The sequence below is a fragment of the Gymnoscopelus microlampas genome (assembly GCF_963454915.1).
Source record: "Gymnoscopelus microlampas genome assembly, chromosome: 15".
NCBI lineage: Eukaryota > Metazoa > Chordata > Actinopteri > Myctophiformes > Myctophidae > Gymnoscopelus > Gymnoscopelus microlampas.
The window spans coordinates 885,452-905,000 of NC_139952.1; the positions used below are offsets into that span (position 1 = coordinate 885,452).

The 19,549-nt window shown below is 40.8% G+C and overlaps 1 protein-coding gene across 1 annotated transcript; it reads left to right on the forward strand.

Annotated features, from left to right (window-relative positions):
* The first annotated feature begins 966 nt into the window (after nucleotides 1–966).
* On the forward strand, nucleotides 967–14,370 carry LOC311062398 (metaxin-1-like). Its single transcript, XM_084081409.1, has 8 exons — nucleotides 967–1,053; nucleotides 4,181–4,250; nucleotides 5,173–5,252; nucleotides 6,133–6,225; nucleotides 7,137–7,319; nucleotides 7,725–7,801; nucleotides 7,987–8,144; nucleotides 12,623–14,370. The coding sequence occupies exons 1-8, from the start codon at nucleotides 973–975 to the stop codon at nucleotides 12,853–12,855; spliced, it is 975 nt and encodes a 324-aa protein (XP_083937535.1). The 5' UTR covers nucleotides 967–972; the 3' UTR covers nucleotides 12,856–14,370.
* The last annotated feature ends 5,179 nt before the right edge of the window (nucleotides 14,371–19,549 follow it).

The window sequence follows — 19,549 nt, forward strand, 5'->3', positions numbered from 1 at the left end:
TTACTTTTATTAACAGAGTATTTCTACATTGCAGTATTGCTACTTTTACTTAAGTAAAACTTTTGAGTACTTTTTCCACCACTGCCTGTCACGATAACAACATTTAAGTTGACGATTAATTTTCACACAAAAAAATGCGATCAATGATTTAATTGTGTTTTTGGTATTGAATGTTGGAACATTTGAATAAATATTTAATTTCTGTTTGGTTTTAATTAGGCCTCATAAACAGAAGTTGCAAGGGGCAGATTAGGACACATTAAATATACAAAGACATTACTGACATATTTAATAATTTTATACTTTCAAAAAGATGTTTTGTAGATCATCAATTTCCGCTATTCTAGGAAAATGTTTGAAGATGTATTTAGATTTTTCAACATGGAAATGATTATGACGACAAAGCAAACAAATAATTGTGATTAAGTGATTAGGCTATGCAATTATTGTGACAGACCTAGATAATCCTGGTCTATACTTTTACTTCTACTCCACTACATCTCAGAGGAAAATATTGTACTTTTACTCCACTACAATTATTTGAAAACTTTATTACTAGTTACTACTAGATATACATTATTACATTATAAAACATACATTAACCACTTTAGCCCTATTTTTTTAGGCTATTTGAAAAGAACAGATCTACAAGCTCACAACGTGTCCCTATGCAACGCGTTGTGAACTTGTAGATCTGCTATTTTCAAACATTTTAGTACTTTTACTTTTGGTACTTTAAGTACATTTTGATACCAATACTTTTGTACTTTTACTGAAGTAAATTTTGAATTCCGGACTTTTACTTGTAGCATAATACTTCTACATTGCAGTATTGATACTTTTACTTAAGTAAAACATTTGAGTACTTTTTCCACCACTGCCAGAGAGTGACGTCAGTCTGTAGTTCTGTCTGTAGTTCTTGGTCAGAGAGAAAGATCTTCCGGTGTGAAAGGTCATGTGATTCAGTCCAAGATGGCCGCCCCCATGGAGCTGTACTGCTGGAAAGGCGACTGGGGCTTACCCTCCATAGATGTAGACTCTCTCATTGTCCTGGTAACTATTATGATCATTATTGTTATTCTGAGTGATTATAGCTATTGATCAAAGCTATTGATCTATCGATTGATTGATCACGTTTGGGACTTCAATCAGTTTAACATCATGACAGTGACCTGCTGCTGGGTGACGTCACCATGTCAACTAAAAATGAACATCTCTAACATATTAATGTTCAAAGGTTGAAGAAATAGCCTACTTGGATTTTGTCATTTACTTAAGTAAAAAGTAGTAATACTTCTATATGAATATATAGTCTGCAACAAGTGTCCTGTATTCATAATTTGTCTCAAAGGAATATTTCACTTTCCAAAACGAATTGGCAAATTTTTATCATTGACTCAGGCTTTTGTGAACAGCCAAGACAGTTGCTCGATTCAGTATTTAGATATTTGATACGCCCCCTTCATATTCCTATACAAGCCCATTGTAACTTCGAACTCCATTTAACCATGATAGATTCATCAAGAACACCCGTCCTTGGTTCTGGTGACTCATTTTTATTGTATTAAAATCTTTCATTTTCCAAATCCTTCATTTTTTTTAATAAATGAAAAAAGTTATTGAAAAAACACGCCCTCTCACGTAGGCTATAGACCAATTATTTGTTTACCAACATTGAGACTGAATGCACAGGTGATTGTTTCATGTAATCAATTCCCAACATATTGTTTCGGGGTGCGCTGGTTTCAGCTCATTCAACCTCCTCTTGTGTGTTTGCTAGTGAGGCGCGTCCTAGCGAGACACGACAGAATGGGTTTCATATTATCAGCAATATCATGTCACCAGAACCAAGAACGGGTGTTCTTGACGAATCTGTCATGGCTAAAATGGAGTTTGAAGTTACAATGGGTTTGTATAGGAAGGGGGCGTGTCTGATAAAATGAATATCAAATATCTAAATACTAATAAAGAAAAACATCACATGGATGCAACTGGGACGAATCATCAGTGATGTAGCCTGGGGTCATAGGGTGTTTCGGGTCTCGCAACATACAACATACACCCTCGCCCAGGTGACCCAGCCAGGGTTGATCAAGCCCCGACTTATGTCCCAGTAGCACCCACGATCAGTCCTATAGGGAAAGACAGGGCCACTCAGTCCGCTTCTCCGGAAGTACTCTGCCGGGACTCGGGGGGAATCAAGCAACTTAAAAACTGTCTGGGGTGTTCACAAAAGCCTGAGTAGATGATAAAATGACCCAATAAAAAAAACAGTGAAATATCCCTTTAAGTAAAAGTACAAAAGTATTTGCATCAAAACATACTATGCAGTACCAAGGTAAAAGTACTAAAAAGGATCCTTGGCTAATAAGCCAAATATGCCTTAATACATTATAATTGCCCTCTATAACTAAAATATACATGTAAAACACCTTAAATATTTTATTTATTTTTAGAAACAGTTCATCTTTTACTCAAGAGGGGCAATGCCCATCCCAAGTTGATGATGTCATTTGTCCATGTGTGGTCTAGCCCTATGGAATTTATGGAATGCATTAGCCCTAGAATGTCTGTGATCTTGCATACATTTCATGTATTCCAAATACACAGCCATAGATCGGTCGTATCCGCGCCCGGTTAGCAGACTGATCTCCGCGGCATAAAAGTGCTCCACGCTGCGTGTGTACTCGCCCAATAATTAATTCCTAAGACTTGCAGTCAGATATTGTCCTCTAGTTTCAAGTCCATTTGAAAGTTCTGCCAGAAAACGTCTGTTAATTAAGACCTGGAACTGTGTCATTTTTAGATTTGAGCTAAAAAGCATTATTTTACACTTTGGGCTATTCAAAAATAGCAGATATACAAGCTCATAGCTTGTAGATCTGCTATTTTTGAAAAATCGTGAAAATGTGTGCAAATCTTTGAAAATATATTGTTTTAAAGCGAAACATTTTAACTCAAATCTTTGCTTCTGGGGGTCCCTGGAACAAAATATTTTGATATTTTTTTTTTGATATTTTGGCCAAATACATATCATTTTGGGGGTCCTTGACATGAAAAAGATTGAGCACCACTGATATAGAAACATAGGTTTTTCAGAATACTGTTGGGATTTAGGAGACATGTAGAATCGGCCTCAGGTCTTAAAGGGTTAAGTAAATAAAATGGCAAGTGGTGCATTTAGTGCTTTTATCCAAAGCGCTTTACATAGATTGTGCCTTACATTCACCCATTCACACACACATTCACACACCGATGGCGGAGGAAACCATGCAAGGCACCAACCTGCTCATCGGGAGCAATTAGGGGTTCAGTGTCTTGCTCATGGACACTTCGACACTAACTCTGGGGGAGCCCGGGATCGAACACTTCCCATCTGGCCGCTCTACCGGCCACTGTACCTAATCTACACCTACCTACGCCCCACACCAATCACAACGCACCTGTGTGCCCCATACGTTTGCGCTTCCCAAACATCGACTGTTTCCAAAGGAAGTTTTCATAATATGTTCAGTCCAGCAGTCATACTGTACATGAAATGTATGTAAGATCACATACATTCTAGGGCTAGGAATGCATGTGCAAAAAAACATATTTAAAATATTGATTTGATGTGGATCCAGCCAAATACTGGAAGACGGGTTAAGGTATAAATGAGTCTCTCTTGCCGACAACCCTGACGAAAATGAAAAAGTGTGATCAAATAAAAATGAGCCATCAAAAGTTGAGATCGTTGCTATGAAGGCATCTGTAGACATGGGATAGTTGCTATGAAGGCCTCTGTAGACATGGGATGGTTGCTATGAAGGCCTCTGTAGACATGAGATGGTTGCTATGAAGGCATCTGTAGACGTGGGACGTTGCTGGCTTGTTTTGGATCACTATGTTGTTTTTTCTACAGTCACCAGTGGGCAGTGTTTATTCATTGCTGTACTGCCCTACAGTCACATACTGTATGTCCAAAACTGTTACTTTTCTGGATTCACAAAATAGCTGATCTACAAGCTCAAAAAAAAATTGTGTTTCTTGTAGGCCTACTCTACTAATCCTGGTATTGCGTCTCTTGTAGGCCTACTCCACTAATCCTGGTATTGTGTCTCTTGTAGGCCTACTCTACTAATCCTGGTATTGTGTTTCTTGTAGGCCTACTCTACTAATCCTGGTATTGTGTTTCTTGTAGGCCTACTCCAAGTTTGCTGGAGCCCCTCTTAAAATACACAAGATCACCAACCCATGGAGAAGTCCTACAGGTCAGCCCCACCATGTTCACACTGACACAACCCAAATCCTGTTTTTGGTCTGTATTCACATGGCCTAAAAGTAGCTGTTATTGCTCTACATTCTGATAGTATTCAGTGCTACATAATAATAATAATAATAATAACTTGAATTTATATAGCACCTTTCTGAAACCCAAGGACGCTTTACAGTACACAAAATAAACAAAATAATTGCCAAAAAGCCTGAGTAAATAAGTGTCTCTTCAGTGCGGACTTGAAAGAGTCCAGTGTTGGCGTCTGGCGAATCTCCATTGGGAGAGAGTTCCAGAGGTCAAGGGCTGCCACACTGAAAGCTGTATCGCCAAGGGTCCTGCCGGGGATGCTGGGGGCGTGTCTTCTCCTCCGCGTCATTAGCGCCCATACCCTAGGTGGGGTTGGCGAGAGGGCCAACTCGCTGTGGAGTTTGCATGTTCTCCCCGTGTCTCTCAGGGTAGTTAATACCCTCACAAAAACATGTAGTAATCCTGGTCGCTATACCGCCTCCCCCATGACAGCCGGGGCACCTGATGGAGGAGAAGGGAACTGGTTGGAATAACGTGTTCCTTCCACGCACTACGTCCAACCAGGGAAATTCCCCCCTGTCAGGTGACAAGAAGGTCAGTTGGCTCTCATGCATTGAAGGAGGCATGAGCTCGGCCCTGGCCTCCCTAGGCTGGTGAGGGGAGGGTAGCGCCCAGAATCACTTAGAAAATTGGCACCGGGTGAAAAATAAGGGTTACAAAATCGCGGGATAAAACATTTAGAGAGAAAAAACAAGGAAACACGGCGCTAGTATATATGGCTACTTTCACACAGTTTCACAAATTATTTCCTATAATGTCTTACTCAAAATAGGGATTGATTATTAATCGATTAGTTTATTCAATTATGATGTGTGCTTTTCTTCTCCCAGGTGTTTTACCTGCACTGAAGACCAAGGATGAAGGCAGCGTGTCAAAAACCACTAATATTATTATTCACCTCAGAAAACAGGTATGATGATGTTTTTGTTTTTTACAGTGTGTTAGTAATTTATGATATAACAACGGACACTTACAGTAATACAGTATAATACAGTGTCACGAAAATGTCACGATTATTGTGGCCAAAATAATTGCGATTAACGGTATTATCGTGATAATTAAAATATGCTTAAAACTCCACTTCACTCCACTCATGCCACTTTGGTTAACCGCTTAGACTCCAGCATCCATGTTCTGGGGGAATGATTAGCCAAAAATAGCACATCTATGAGCTCACAATGCATCGTGTTGTGAGCTCATAGATCTGCTGTTTTTGGCGACCGGATTTGATGTAGATGGAAAAAGCGGTCCAAGTACAGTCAACTCTGGTCTAGTGTATGACTGACAATTTCACGATAAATTAAAATCTCTGCGATGTGATTATTGTGAGGGTTTTATCGCGAGCAACTGATTTGCAAACGGAGGAACTTTAAATTGTAGTTGAGTGATACTGTATGTAACCAGGAGTATCTTTGTAGGTCGGGATACCAATTTCATCCAATCAGGAGAGAAATCTCAAGCATGATTCGGGATATACATGTGAAATTGGAAGTGATGACACAACGAAATGAGCAGACAAAATTGGAACTGAAACAATATAACATTGAAGCTGATAAATGGGTACCCCCTCCTGTTTGGTAGAAAATGTGCAACCCACCTGAGCATTTATGTTCTGTTAAATACAAATTAAAGAGCTGGAGAGATGGGGGGGGGGGCTGTTACTGAACAAACGCTCTATAGCAATGATTACTATCAGAAAGAATATAGTGCTCTAACCTTTTAACATAAAACGTTTTGTTTTGACCCATAACTATCACTTACCGTACCTTTTTAATTGTGATTTATTTCAGAAATACAACGCTGACTATGACCTGTCAGCCAAGGAGGGAGCTGACACCCTGGCCTTTGTCTCTCTGCTGGAGGAGAAGCTGCTCCCTGCCTTGGTAAGAAGGAACTAAGTACATTTACTCTGACGGCCCCTGACGTGCCCCCTGGGGGTCACACGTGGCCCCTGGTGTTGCTATGCTGACGGCAGTCCCCGGAACAGTGTTTATTCCAAGTTCGGTGTGGATTGGACCTACGGTGCCCCTGTGGCACCCAGGGGGCCTGGCAGGGGCCACCCAGGAGGCCCCGCCAGGGAATACACATGGCCCCTGGTGTGGCTATTGTGATGGCAGACCCCTGACCAGTGTTTGGTGCGGATCGGCGCAACGGTGCGCCTCGCCGGTCCAGATGTTACGTTTGTGACGTCCACCATCGGTCCACTGTCCACCCATTAGGTGGACAGTGATTTTAATATAGGATGCATGAACATTTTTAAACATTTCTGAAATGTTCATAATGGAAACGATTCTAACAATAGGCTCTATTTACAGCAGCCATATTATGAAGACATTCACAGGTGTTACCAATGATACTAATGAAGGCTCTGTTCCATTCTGGTCAAACAGAGTCAGGGTTGCTGATATTGTGTGCATGTTGGCTCACTGGAAACACTCTGCTAGACCAGTGGGTCTAAAGTTGGGGTCCACATTTGGTTCCATTTGTACACTCTCAGAGTTATGGGGGTCGTGGAAACCACTGTGCTACACTAAATGGAACAGAGCCTTCCTTCATTAGTATCATTGGTAACACCTGTGAAGGAAGTGATAATATGGCTGCTGTGCATGGAGCCTATCATGAAGAAGAATATTATTATTATTATTATTAATCATCATGTGCAAATCTACTTACAGTCGATGGTCTAATTATTATCATTATGTGCAGATCTACTCACAGTGGTTGGATGTTGTTATTATTATTATTATGTGCAGATCTACTCACAGTGGTTGGATGATATTATTATTATGTGCAGATCTACTCACAGTGGTTGGATGGTAAGAACTACGTGGACGTGACACGGCGCTGGTACGGAGAGAACATCTCCTTCCCGCTGAACTTCTTCCTGCCAAACCGCATGCACAACCAACAGCTGGACAAACTCCGACTGGTCAGAGGAGACCCCATGCTGGAGCCTGGGGAGCAGCTGGAGAAAGAGGTGTGTGTGTGTGTGTGTGTGCGTGTGTGTGTGTGTGTGTGTGTGTGTGTGTGTGTGTGTGTGTGTGTGTGTGTGTGTGTGTGTGTGTGTGTGTGTGTGTGTGTGTGTGTGTGTGTGTGTGTGTGTGTGTGTGTGTGTGTGTGTGTGTGTGCTTTTAGTGTTCAATGATGTACACTGTCTCTGGATTTTACTTTTATTATTAAGAGTATTATATATGTGTGTGTGTATATATATATGTCGGGTGGAAACCTAATCGTAATTTGGGCAAAGGTTTTACATAATTGTTTTTACATATTGATTTGAAGCTATATCACCCAGCCCTAGTGTAAAGGTGTGTGGATGTATGTATACAGTTTATGTTTATCATGCATTTGTGTGTATCTTTTTTTTTTTTTTTTTTTACAGTTGTACCGTGATGCTCTGGAGTGCATGACCCTGCTATCTCAACGACTCGGATCACACAAGTTCTTCTTCGGTGATTCGTAAGTACAACGTATGCCTATGGTCAGAGGCCGGCTGAGCTGGTCAGCCTATGCCTATGCCGGCTGACCAGCTCATTGTGTTGTAGTTAACTATGACATTGTTTCTTCCAGGCCGTCATCTTTGGATGTCTATGTATTTTTTTTATGTCAGATGTAGTTAACTTTAATTACCCTGTCTCACCCAGGCCGTCATCATTGGATGCCTATGTGTTTGGTCACTTGGCTCCTGTGTTGAAGATGAAGATGCCCAATGGGAAGCTGCAGCAACACCTCAGCTCTTTGGACAACCTGAGCCAGTTCTGTACCAACATCCTGGTCCTCTACTTCCCAAACACAGGACAAGGTGGGCCTTTGGTTGGTTGATTGATTGATTGATTGATTGTTGAAACCTTTATTTATTCTCGAAAGGAGTATTGAGGTTTGCCCACGTTTTGCAATGCTGTTGAGATTACACACACAACAAATCAACAATTAAGACACTTGCATACAGATATGAAACACGGAAACAACAAAATAAAAGCCTAACTGTAGAAAACTATTAAGTTACATAGTGAGGTAGGGAGATTTGAGAGCAGGTTATTAAATTGTCCATATAGGATATTGGGGGCATTAACATTTAGTTGTAGATTATTCCATAAAACTGGTGGCTCAAAATAGAAAGCAGATCTTCCCAGTTCAGACCGAAAATGGAGGAGCCTGAAGGGCCTGAATGTCCCCCCGCTATCGGGGAGACACTATTGCGATCAGGCCCGGCTCTAATCAATGGGCCAGTGGGGCTAAGCCCCCCCTATCTTATGGAATAAAGATGAGAAATTATTATTAAAATGAAATTATTATTAAAATGTTTTTTGCTGCTCTGGTGGAACCAGAGCAGCAACAGCATCAAATAGTTACAAGAACAACACAAAATATAGCTGCAAGCAGCGATAATACGGGGCCAGGAGAGAGAAAGAGAAATGATAATTCCTTTAACAGGTCAGTTCATGAAAGTCCTTGCGGTCTTCTTCCCAATGAGGGCCTGCGAGCAATTAGGGGTTAAGAGTCTTGCTCAGGGACAAAATTCATTTCATCGACACATTTGCTGACCTGGCCTGTAATCGTACCTGGGGCAACCAGAGCCTCTGGCTCCCTAGGCGGGCTCACTAACCACTCAGCTATGGCCGCCCCTCAGAGAGAGAGAGAGAGAGAGAGAGAGAGAGAGACAGAGAGACAGAGACATGGAAACGGAATAGATTGAAGAGACAGAGAGAGAGACATGGAAATGGAATAGATTGAAGAGAAAGACATGGAAACGGAATAGATTGAAGAGAGAGAGAGCCATGGAAACGGAATAGATTGAGTCATGTTTTTTGCAATTCAACTTAAATGAGTCTGCATCAAGTGAGGCTTGAACCGGCAACCTTGCGGTCGTGAGGCACTCTTAGGTAGCTGCAACACTACCTATAGTGCTATAGCTTTGTCCAGGCTGATATTGTCTGTTGAGGATCACAAACTCTTGCCTTCTGTCATGACCCAAGCCCCTGTTTCACTAACACTAAGATCACTCGTTCACAAACCATTTACCAATGAAGAAATTGTACATCTCCTCAGAACCAAAACTAGTGAAAGTAGCCGATCTACAAGCTCACAAACCATTAAAAGTTGTCAGATTGTACATCGGCTATTTTCACAATGAAGTATGTTATACATTGAAATAACATACTCTCATTGCTATCTGAAAAGTTGTGAGATTGTAGATCAGCTATTTTCACAATGAAGTATGTAAAAAACACTCAATTAAGTATTTCATGTTATCTTTAACAATTGCAGATGTATTCATTGATAGTCATGTTGTGTGAAATGCAACTTAGATGAAGTCTACACCAAGTGAGGCTTGAACCTGTGACCTTGAGGTTGTGAGACATACACTTAAGCGGGAAGCTATCTGACCAACAGACAATCCTCTGAAAAAAGAGATCACACTGATGATACAGTTTCACGCAAATAGCTGAAAAATCCTGGGTTTAAGTGTTTTTCAAACTGCTCAAGATTGCGGACAATCTAAGGGCGGTGCTTACTGGTCAACGTGATAGATGTGTTCCTCATTAGTCAAGGCACATGTGTAAGCAGGTCTAATGGCTGTCGGCCAAACGAGGCATGACTTTTGCCTGTTTAAAGTTTGCATTTTCAAAAAATTGCTATAGCGCCCCCGTTTGACCAATTGGAGTAAGATTGGTTTCAGTGATATTTGGAATGGCCCTTTACATTTCTGCAAAGTTTCAAAGAATGGTAAGTCTGCATGTATGTGTTAGGGGCAGATGAATAATTTTCATAAAACTGCAATATTCATTGGCTCATTAAAGCTTCATTTTTTCACTTATGGAAAATCTTTTGCATATGTTTGTCGGCATAGGTCCAAAGTTCATGTGTAAAACGTTTCGTGCAGATTGCTCAAAAATCCCAGGAGGAGATTTTAACTGCTTTTTACTGCTTTTCATATAATTCGAAATGGTGGGAGATCTAAAGGTCAGAGGTCAAAAGTCAAACAGTGAAAGTTGTTAGGCATGAGGAGACGCATGTGTGCATCGAAGTTTCATAGCTGTAGGTCAAACAGGGCATGAGTTGTACCTGTTCAAAGTTGGCATTTTCAACTGAGTGCTATAGCGCCACCTTTTGACGAAAGATTGTGAGATTTATTTCTTGATCGTTTTTCATGACCATCTATCATATGGCCGAGTTTCATAAAAAGCGTATGCACGGTTCAGCCAGAACTGGCAAAAACAGCAGAAGAAGAAGAAATGGAATACTGCCAATACCAAAACAGCTACAGAGCTGAGAGCTCTGTCCCTGTAATAATGCCAATAACAAAACGGGTCCATGCTGGAAGCCTGGCCCCGTAATAATGCCAATAACAAAACGGGTCCATGCTGGAAGCCTGGCCCTGTAAATATGTCAAAATGGGCTGATTTCTTCTAGCCCAAATCAGCTTCCATTGGCTTTCATTGAGTTGAGTGATTGACAGCTGACATGACACGCCTGCTTGATTTACTCACCATTGGGGCTAACTTTTCTTAGCCTCCATGCACCGCCCTCACTGGCTTTTGACCAATGAAGGTGTACCTGCGATTCTGTGCTTTGTTCTGGGAAGGTGAAGGAAGGAGGGTTAACAGGCAGGCGCCAGTATTCAAATGGATTGTAGATTATTTACTTTCTAATCCGTCAGAAAGGTATTGTGGATTTGCTTCATTTATCTGACGTGTGTGTGTGTGTGTGTGTGTGTGTGTGTGTGTGTGTGTGTGTGTGTGTGTGTGTGTGTGTGTGTGTGTGTGTGTGTGTGTGTGTGTGTGTGTGTGTGTGTGTGTGTGTGTGTGTGTGTGTGTGTGTGTGTGAGAAAAGGATAATTCAACTGCCCCTAGCGATCTAACAGTAAGGCTGACAGACATGTCAGTGGATGTGTTGGATACAGCTCAAAGTTAACTTTACTCGGGTATCTAGTTTGTCGCCGTCCGGCCTTCCTAGCCCGTGTTATTAAAGAAGAACGGGCGACAATGGCCACAACTCAATCGAAAATCGGCGATCGAAAATCGGTAAAAGTGGCCGTTTTCAAGATGTTTTGACCATTATCTCTGGAACGGAAGGTCCAATCTGCTCAGTTTGAAGCTTGTTGGATGTGTGACTTTGAGGACATTAAGCTCATAACGACACCTTTACGGGTTTTGTGGGTTTTCGGGCCTAAAAGTATGGTAATTGTTCGGGCCGCCCAAGTTAGGGCCTTAATTTTCAAGCCCGTCGAGAACTCTTAGACTGTGTGTGTGTGTGTAACTTTAAAAGCAGTGATAAGGAACATGGGAAGAGGTCTACTTGTGTATTGGCTGCATGCTTGCCTCGCCGGGGATCAGATTACTGCAGCAATATATGGCTGTCAGTTAAAGTGTGTGCAGAGAGAGCACGCACAAACTAACTATAGGCTACCTCCGTGGAATCAAAGTGCATCATGGATGCATTATTAATCGAGGTGAAAACATACAATTTAATTTAATTGTCAATTTTAAATCTTATTGTAGGCTGCTACAGCATGTAGTACAACTGACATCTCGCCTACTGTGTTAGAACAGCATTTTAGGTTTGTCGGGTGCATAAAATATTGGGTGCCATCCAACGGTCCGGGTGCGTCTTTCTTTTTTATTTTTTTTACAGTCGGCTCCTCTCGGAACCAATTTCAGGGGTCCATTAGGGGTTGGGTCCGTCATTTTGAACCTGTGAAGAGTTCTCTGTGTGTATATTATATGTAATCTAATATGTTCAGATTTTTCTGACTTCCTTATTACTAAGTGATGTTTATTGAAATCCAATGTTTAGTTCTTCTAATTTTCTCTATAGAGTAGCTTGAATGTCCCTTAAATAGAAAGTCTGAAAATTACTTTAACATTTACAATCCATTTGGTCCATTTGGTTACTCTTCGGAGCTACAACCAGAACTGACAGTGAATGTCATGACTCATTGAAAACATACAGTACCTGCTTCTGGTGACTGATATTGTCCGTCTAATGAATGTTAGACTCATCTAAAAAACACGCCCCTGCTTCTGGTGACTGACATAGTCCTTCTAATGTGTGGAGGGCCGTGTTGTGTATATATTTTTTATTACTTTTTCACTTTTTCTTTTTAGCCGCTTAAATCCTCTAGACTTGGTCAACTTGACCTGTGTTGTCTCTGTACTAGGACAGATAGGATAGATAGATAGATAGATAGATTGATAGATAGATAGATAGATAGGGATAGATATATGTGGACATGAAAAAGACATATGACCTTGGTCTTTCCTTGTGTTCCTCTGTCAGAGCCTCCATCCAGTAAGGCTCCGGGCCAGACGGACGGCGGTGGCAGCAGCAGCAGTGACTTTGACAACGAGCCTCATAAGAGACGGAACCAGGTGCTGTCGGTGCTGTTCGCTGTGGGAGCCATGCTGGGCTACGCCATCCTGACCGGCATCCTAAGCATTGAGCGCGTGCAGCCACAGGGGGCACTGGAGAGGCCTGTCGAAGCAGAGGACGAGGTGGACGAAGAGGACTAGAGGCTTTCCCTCCTCTTTTAAAAGGGGACATTAAAGGAGCATTCCGCCCATTTTCAACCCAATCTTCAAATGCAATCGGTCCTCACTAATGCTTCTAATAAGATGGTACCATAATAAAATGGTGTCCATTTGTCTCATTGGTGAGCTGTGGGGAGTTCGGTAGACCTGCCTACCAGTGGCATCATCTGTATCATCAGTTTACCAAAAGTAAAAGTACTAACATATTTGAAAATAGCAGATCAAGCTCACAACACGTCGCAATGCGACGTGTTGTGAGCTTGATATTGTCAAATAGCCTAGGTATCAAATGGGGCCAAAGTGGTTAATGTATGTTTTATAATATCATAATTTATATCTGCAAAGTAACTAGTAACTAAAGTTTTCAAATAATTGTAGTGGAGTAAAAGTACAATATTTGCCTTTGAGATGTAGTGGAGTAGAAGTAAAAGTATTGGAAATTGGAAATGCTACTAAAGTACAAATACCTCAAAATGTTACTTAAGTACGTGTACTTAGTTACATTCCACCACTGAGAAAGAGAAAGGCTGTATTTTCGCTTGGAATCCCCATCGATGATGTCAGTGGTAAGCAGGTTTCTGAACTGCCCACAGCCCACCAATGAGACACAGAGTGAGTAGACAGAAATGGTGGCATCTTATAATGAGCATTAATGAGGACCAGCTGTATAAAGTCAAAGTTGAAAATAGGCGAAGCGCTCCATTAACATTGTCAAATGTATTCCATATATACTTTGTAAGAAAGGACAATACGGGGAATGGAAATGCATTCCTCAACAACTCAACCACCAGCAAATCCTGAGTATTAATTGAACTCAGAGGGTACACAAAAATACACATGGATTTGCACTCTCTGAGCTACAGGGTTATTTCACCCACAAATTATTTTTTATTTTCTATCAATGTCTCACCTTGTGAAACCTTGGATACGTTGAGAATTCTTTCTCTGATTCTTGAAAGCAGTAGTTCTCAGGTTTCCTTGAGCGGGTCCCAATTGGATCCTTATGGGTCTGTAACTCTGAGGGTGTACAAATACGGTTCCATTTGTGTACACTCAGAGTTATGGGGGCGTCCATGAAATTTAAGATATTTGAGAACCATTTCTGTAAAGGAATGTGACTCACAGGGTGAGTAAATGATGGAAAACAAAATCATTTTGAGTGTCGTAACCTTTCCAAAGATCACTTAGGATTTAACATTGTAGGTGGAGCTTTAACTTGTTGTGTGCACTTTGTCTTTGTTTAGTTTTTTACATGGGAGGAGCCACACGGTACCAATGTTTATAAGAGTCTCTGAGGCCATGTTCACAGTGGCTGCCCAAATCTGATGTTTGTCCTAAATCTAGATTAGAATCAGATACTTTTTTTTTATCAAGTGTGAACAGCATAAATCCACATGAAACAGATGTTTGTGAATCGGATTCGAAGCACATTCCTAGATGGTTTGAAATGTGATTCAAATATGATCTCTATAAACGTGTGTCTCAGTCTGAACACTGCGTCACTGAAGCCTGATTCATTCTTAATCACATGACTGTGTCGTTGAATATAGTTGGAAACACAGCTATTTCCGGTGATGTCCGAATACACAAATGGGATGTTATCATTTTGTCATCACTAAAGATCAGACTTGAGAAACAAATGGTATTTGCCTGCAGTCTGACCAGAAACCCACTGTCCCTTTTCAGATGGTTAAATTATCAATCAACACAGTGGCAAACCTACCCATTGTTCAGCTTGATTTGGGTGTTGACAGATTTGTCTTTGGCAAGCACTAATGTTTTGACTTGATTTTCACGTCATATAAAGTTCAAATTCTGAACCATGGTGTCTCACAAAATGTTTATTTGTTTAAACGGACTCCCATTAGCTGACGCCTTAAACGGGAATAGCACTCGTTTTCAACATTGAACAATGTCATTAACACATTAAGTGCCAGAGTTTTATTAAAACAGGGATCATCTAGTGCTGGCATTCTTTACCGTTTACGCTGATATGTTTAGCGCTGTAGTGGCCGGGTGCAATACGTTAGTCCGACAGCGCAGTGCTCCGACAGTAAACCCGAACCAAACCCGCACCCTAACCCTAACCGCACGCGGATGCCACGTAGTCGGAGAAAAGGTCTGTCGGATTAACGCATGCCTCCCGTAGTGGACACGAATGTAAACGGATGTCGCACACAACAGCTTTAAGGTGTATTAATGACATAGTTCAATGTTGAAAATGAGTGGTATTCCCCTTTAAACGACCGCTAGTCTTCCTGTGGTCCAAGACGATAATATACATTTGCAATCATTAAAAAATACAATAAAACATTCTCAATGTATTGCATAAAAAACTTAAAACAAAGCTTAATAAAATGGTAAAAAGAAAAGAACCAAGTCTATGAATGATGTGCTAATGTGTATGCAAATGATGTGACCCTGAACCTAGGTTTATTCTGATCCGACTGATACTCTCACATGAGACCTGGCTGAGGGGACGATCGTCTCCTCAAATGAATACCTTATTTTTTTGTATTGCATGAAAAATATAATGGTAGTCCCAGTATGCTACAGATGTCTGTAGTTCTGTGTGGGAAAAAACATTATCGATTGGTTGAAACAACATTTTAAGCCGGGTTTTTAGGCAGCCTGCCTATGCACGTTTATGGAAGCATGTTCCTGATCCAGTGTTGCCAGATTCTGTGAGAGAAACAAGCAACCAGGTCTAGGAAAACCCAGCCCAAAAGAAGCGACTATGGGCCACATGAGCACTTTAACGTATACATCAGCTATTTGAAAATAGCAGATCTGACGCGTTGTGAGCTTGTAGATCGGCTATTTTCAAATAAAATCTTGCGGGGAAATTATAATATGCCGATCTGGCAACCGGGTCCTGATCATGTTGAGCCCGTCTATTAGTACACAATGTGTTTAAAAAAAGAACAAGACAATCATTCCATTGAATAAAATGTGTTGCACACTGTCTAGACCGTCTATATTATAGCCGTTGAAATGGCGTCTATAATGTAGACGTCTATACAGTATATAGACGAAAAGACGTTCACTTTTAGACCAGGTATAACCAGTGTATAAGTACTGTACTTAAGTAGAATGTTGAGGTACTTTTACTTTACTGGAGAGTTTTCAGTACTTTTACTTCTACTCCACTACAATTATTTGAAAACTTTAGTTACTAGTTACTTTGCCGATATAAATTATTACATTATAAAACATACATTAAAGGCATTGTAGGGAACATTAAGCCTAAATTTAAAAAATATTTATATATATATTTTTTGCATTTTTTCCCCTCTATCAGCCACTATATAATGATGCTGGGGTGTTTTGAAACACAGTACTCTTTCTGAAAACCCTATTTTCCCTCATTGTTATTGTTTGTGCAGTTCGTTTCCCGGCCTCCATAGACTTCCATAGACTTCCTTACGTACCGGACAAATATAACAACAACAACAACAATAGGGAAAATAGTGTTTTCAGAAAGAGGCCTGTGTTTCAGTGCAGGAAAACACCCCAGCATCATTATATAGTGGCTGATAGAGGGGAAAAAATGCAAAAAATATATATATAAATATTTTTTAAATTTAGGCTTAATGTTCCCTACAATGCCTTTAACCACTTCAGCCCTATTTTATACCTGGGCTATTTGAAAATAGCCGATCTATAGCTCACAACGTGTCGCATCGCGACACGTTGTGAGCTTGTAGATCGGCTGTTTTCAAACATTTTAGTACATTTACTTTTGGTACTTTAATTACATTTTGATACCAATACTTTTGTACTTTTACTCAAGTCCATTTTTAATTCCGGACTTTTACTTGTAAGAGTACGTCTACATTGCAGTAACGATACTTTTACTTAAGTAAAACATTTGAGTACTTTTTCCACCACTGGTTATAACCCGGTTTTAGGTCTAGTAGCCGACTATGGCTCACTGGGTGCCTCAATAAAATGATACAGTGTACCTCAGGGTATGTCCTCTCACCACTTATTTATATTCTGTACACAGATGACTGTCGGAGCCACTTTGTTCTTTACATTTTGCCATGGGGACTATAGCGTTATGTTCTGAGCATACAATGCGAACAGTACTGTGGTAGGCCTAGTTTAGACCAAGGGTTCTCAACCTTTTCAGGCAGCAACCCCCCAAAATAATCACATTTGAACTGGGGACCCCCCACCCTGACAAGCTCTTGGAATTGTAGGCATTACATTTAGTTCAATCTGTGAACCCTTCGACAAAAAAAAAGGAAAGAAACATTGCGTTGTGAGCTTGTAAATAGGTTATTTTCACAATGTCTGCCTCTTTCATAGGTATTAAACTGCCCACGAAAAGTTCGGAAACGTAACTTCGGTCGATTATTTCTCACCTTCAACAATATCAATTGGTATCGTGTTTTATATGATTTATATCGTTGATTAGTCACCTTTACAACAAGGTATGACTTGTAAGGATCGTGCAATCGTGGAATGCACAGCTACACGTGTTGGTAGCGCCTCCAAGAAATTTGCCAAAATCCCCCAATATGCTTCTGTTGGCAATCGCTCTTGTTTTGAGCGACCTGCCAGCACACACCTGCTGAGGGGTGTGTGCCAGTCACAGGTGTGTGACTGGCACCTGAACATGGGTCGTGCAACTTTGTTGAGTTTGTGTATGTTCCAATCAGCAACACTGCCCCCATGGAAAGATTCCACATTTGTCCCTTCAGGATAAGACCCGTGCAATAGGGCAAGTGAAGCTGGTGTTCCGTTATGCAGATTATGCATTGTTTGGTGTCTTCTTGGGTTGTTGTCTTCCTTTGACTTCACCAGTCATACAGAACTTGTTTGTAAATGGTGCCAGGACTGACACCAAATAATGCTGCCACTGCTGGCAGGTCGCTCAAAAGAAGAGCGATTACCAACAGAAGCTTATTGGGGGATTTTGGCAAATTTCTTGGAAGCGCTACCTACGTGTAGCTGTGCATTCCACGATTGCACGATCCTTATAAGTTATACGTTGTTGTAAAGGTGACTAATCAACGATAAAAATCGTGTAAAACACGATACCAATTGATATTGTTGAAGGTGAGAAATAATCCACCGAAGTTAAGTTTTTTGGGGGCCGCTACCCACACGTTTAGCTGTATTGCTCATTCCACGAATGCCTGATCCTTACAAGCTGTACCTTGTTGTAAAGGTGACTAATCAACGAATGATCTTAAAAGTCGTCAGACTGTCACTTTAGAAATGCGCAGATACCCTGTATACACTTATACTGTATGTTGGTTTGTTTACTGTTGAGTGAGAAAGTAATGTTGCACATTAATCATCTGGGGATCCCCAAAATAAATTCACACACACAAGAGAGAGTGTGTGTGTGTGTGTGTGTGTGTGTGTGTGTGTGTGTGTGTGTGTGTGTTTGTGTGTGTGTGTGTGTGGCTCCATTTCACATCTCACTTCATCACGTGTGTCAGGCCCGCCTTGCTGAACAGAAAAAACATGGAAGCAAACATTCATTGTTTTATTTTTCCCACTGTTGAATATGCACTGATCCGTCTTGTCAGCCTTATATTCTGTGCACACACTGCGCCAACTCTGTCGTGCTTCCTAGCTCAATTCACTTCCTTTTGTGCCATGTTTTCCTACAGTGTGAAGCATTCGAGTAAAGAGTATACAGGTAAACTAGGCTCACTCACAGTCAGCAGGGCTGATTCATTAAAGGAACATTTAGCCTTTTTTCTACATCATCTCCATAGCATATAGGTCTTCACTAATGCTCACTATGGGCAGTGGTGGAAAAAGTATTCAAATGTTTTACTTAAGTAAAAGTATTCATACTGCAATATACTGTAGAAATACTCTGTTATAAGTAAAAGTCCGGAATTCAAAATGTACTTGAGTAAAAGTACAGAAGTATTGGCATTAAAATGTACTTAAAGTACCAGAAGTACTGACTTCATCATATAGGACTGTTGCTCAAAAGTAGGGAAAATAGCGCATGCACAGCAACGCGTTGTGAGCGTGTACATGAACTATTTTCACAATGTCTTTGTTTTGTTTGAATAGTAATAAAAAAGGAACAGTTTTGGACATACGGTTTCCACCCGACAGCAACGATATACAACATTTTACAGCAGTGGTTCTCAAACGTTTTCATGTCAAGGACCCCCAAAATGATATGTATTTGGCCGCGGACCCCCATCTCAAAATATGTTGTTCAAGGGACCAAATGTTCACTTTAAAAAAATATATATATAAAGCTTTGCACAAATTTTCATGATTTTTCAGAAATAGCAGATCTACAAGATCATAGCGCGGCACTCGGTGCCGCGCTATGAGCTTGTATATCTGCTATTTTTGAATAGCCAAAGTTTAAAAGGTTAAAGTGGTTAAAATGATTGTGATGCTATATTAACACATTTTGCTGGGGACATTTCCCTGGAACCCCCCCAAGGACCCTGGGCCCTGGGGGGCACTTTGAGAACCAACGTTTTACAGCATGGCTGTCGTCGAGAGGCTAGTCGTCCGTCTCTGAGAGTCAGTGTCAGTCTCTGTGTCCGGAGCTAATCTTGCAAAGCATTGACTTTATGCACGCTGCCAGTAAGGCCACAGGAAGTACCTCCACTAATTTGTTTCACATACAGTACGTTTCATACCATATTATGTACAGTAGTTAAATATATTTAACCCATTC

Bases quoted from the DNA above. Each gene is read 5' to 3' on its own strand.
- LOC311062398 (XM_084081409.1), top strand. From the start codon at position 973: ATGGCCGCCCCCATGGAGCTGTACTGCTGGAAAGGCGACTGGGGCTTA. The intron at 6,226-7,136 runs GTAAGAAGGAAC...TATTATGTGCAG, and splicing joins AGAAGCTGCTCCCTGCCTTG to ATCTACTCACAGTGGTTGGA. The intron at 8,145-12,622 runs GTGGGCCTTTGG...TTCCTCTGTCAG, and splicing joins CTTCCCAAACACAGGACAAG to AGCCTCCATCCAGTAAGGCT.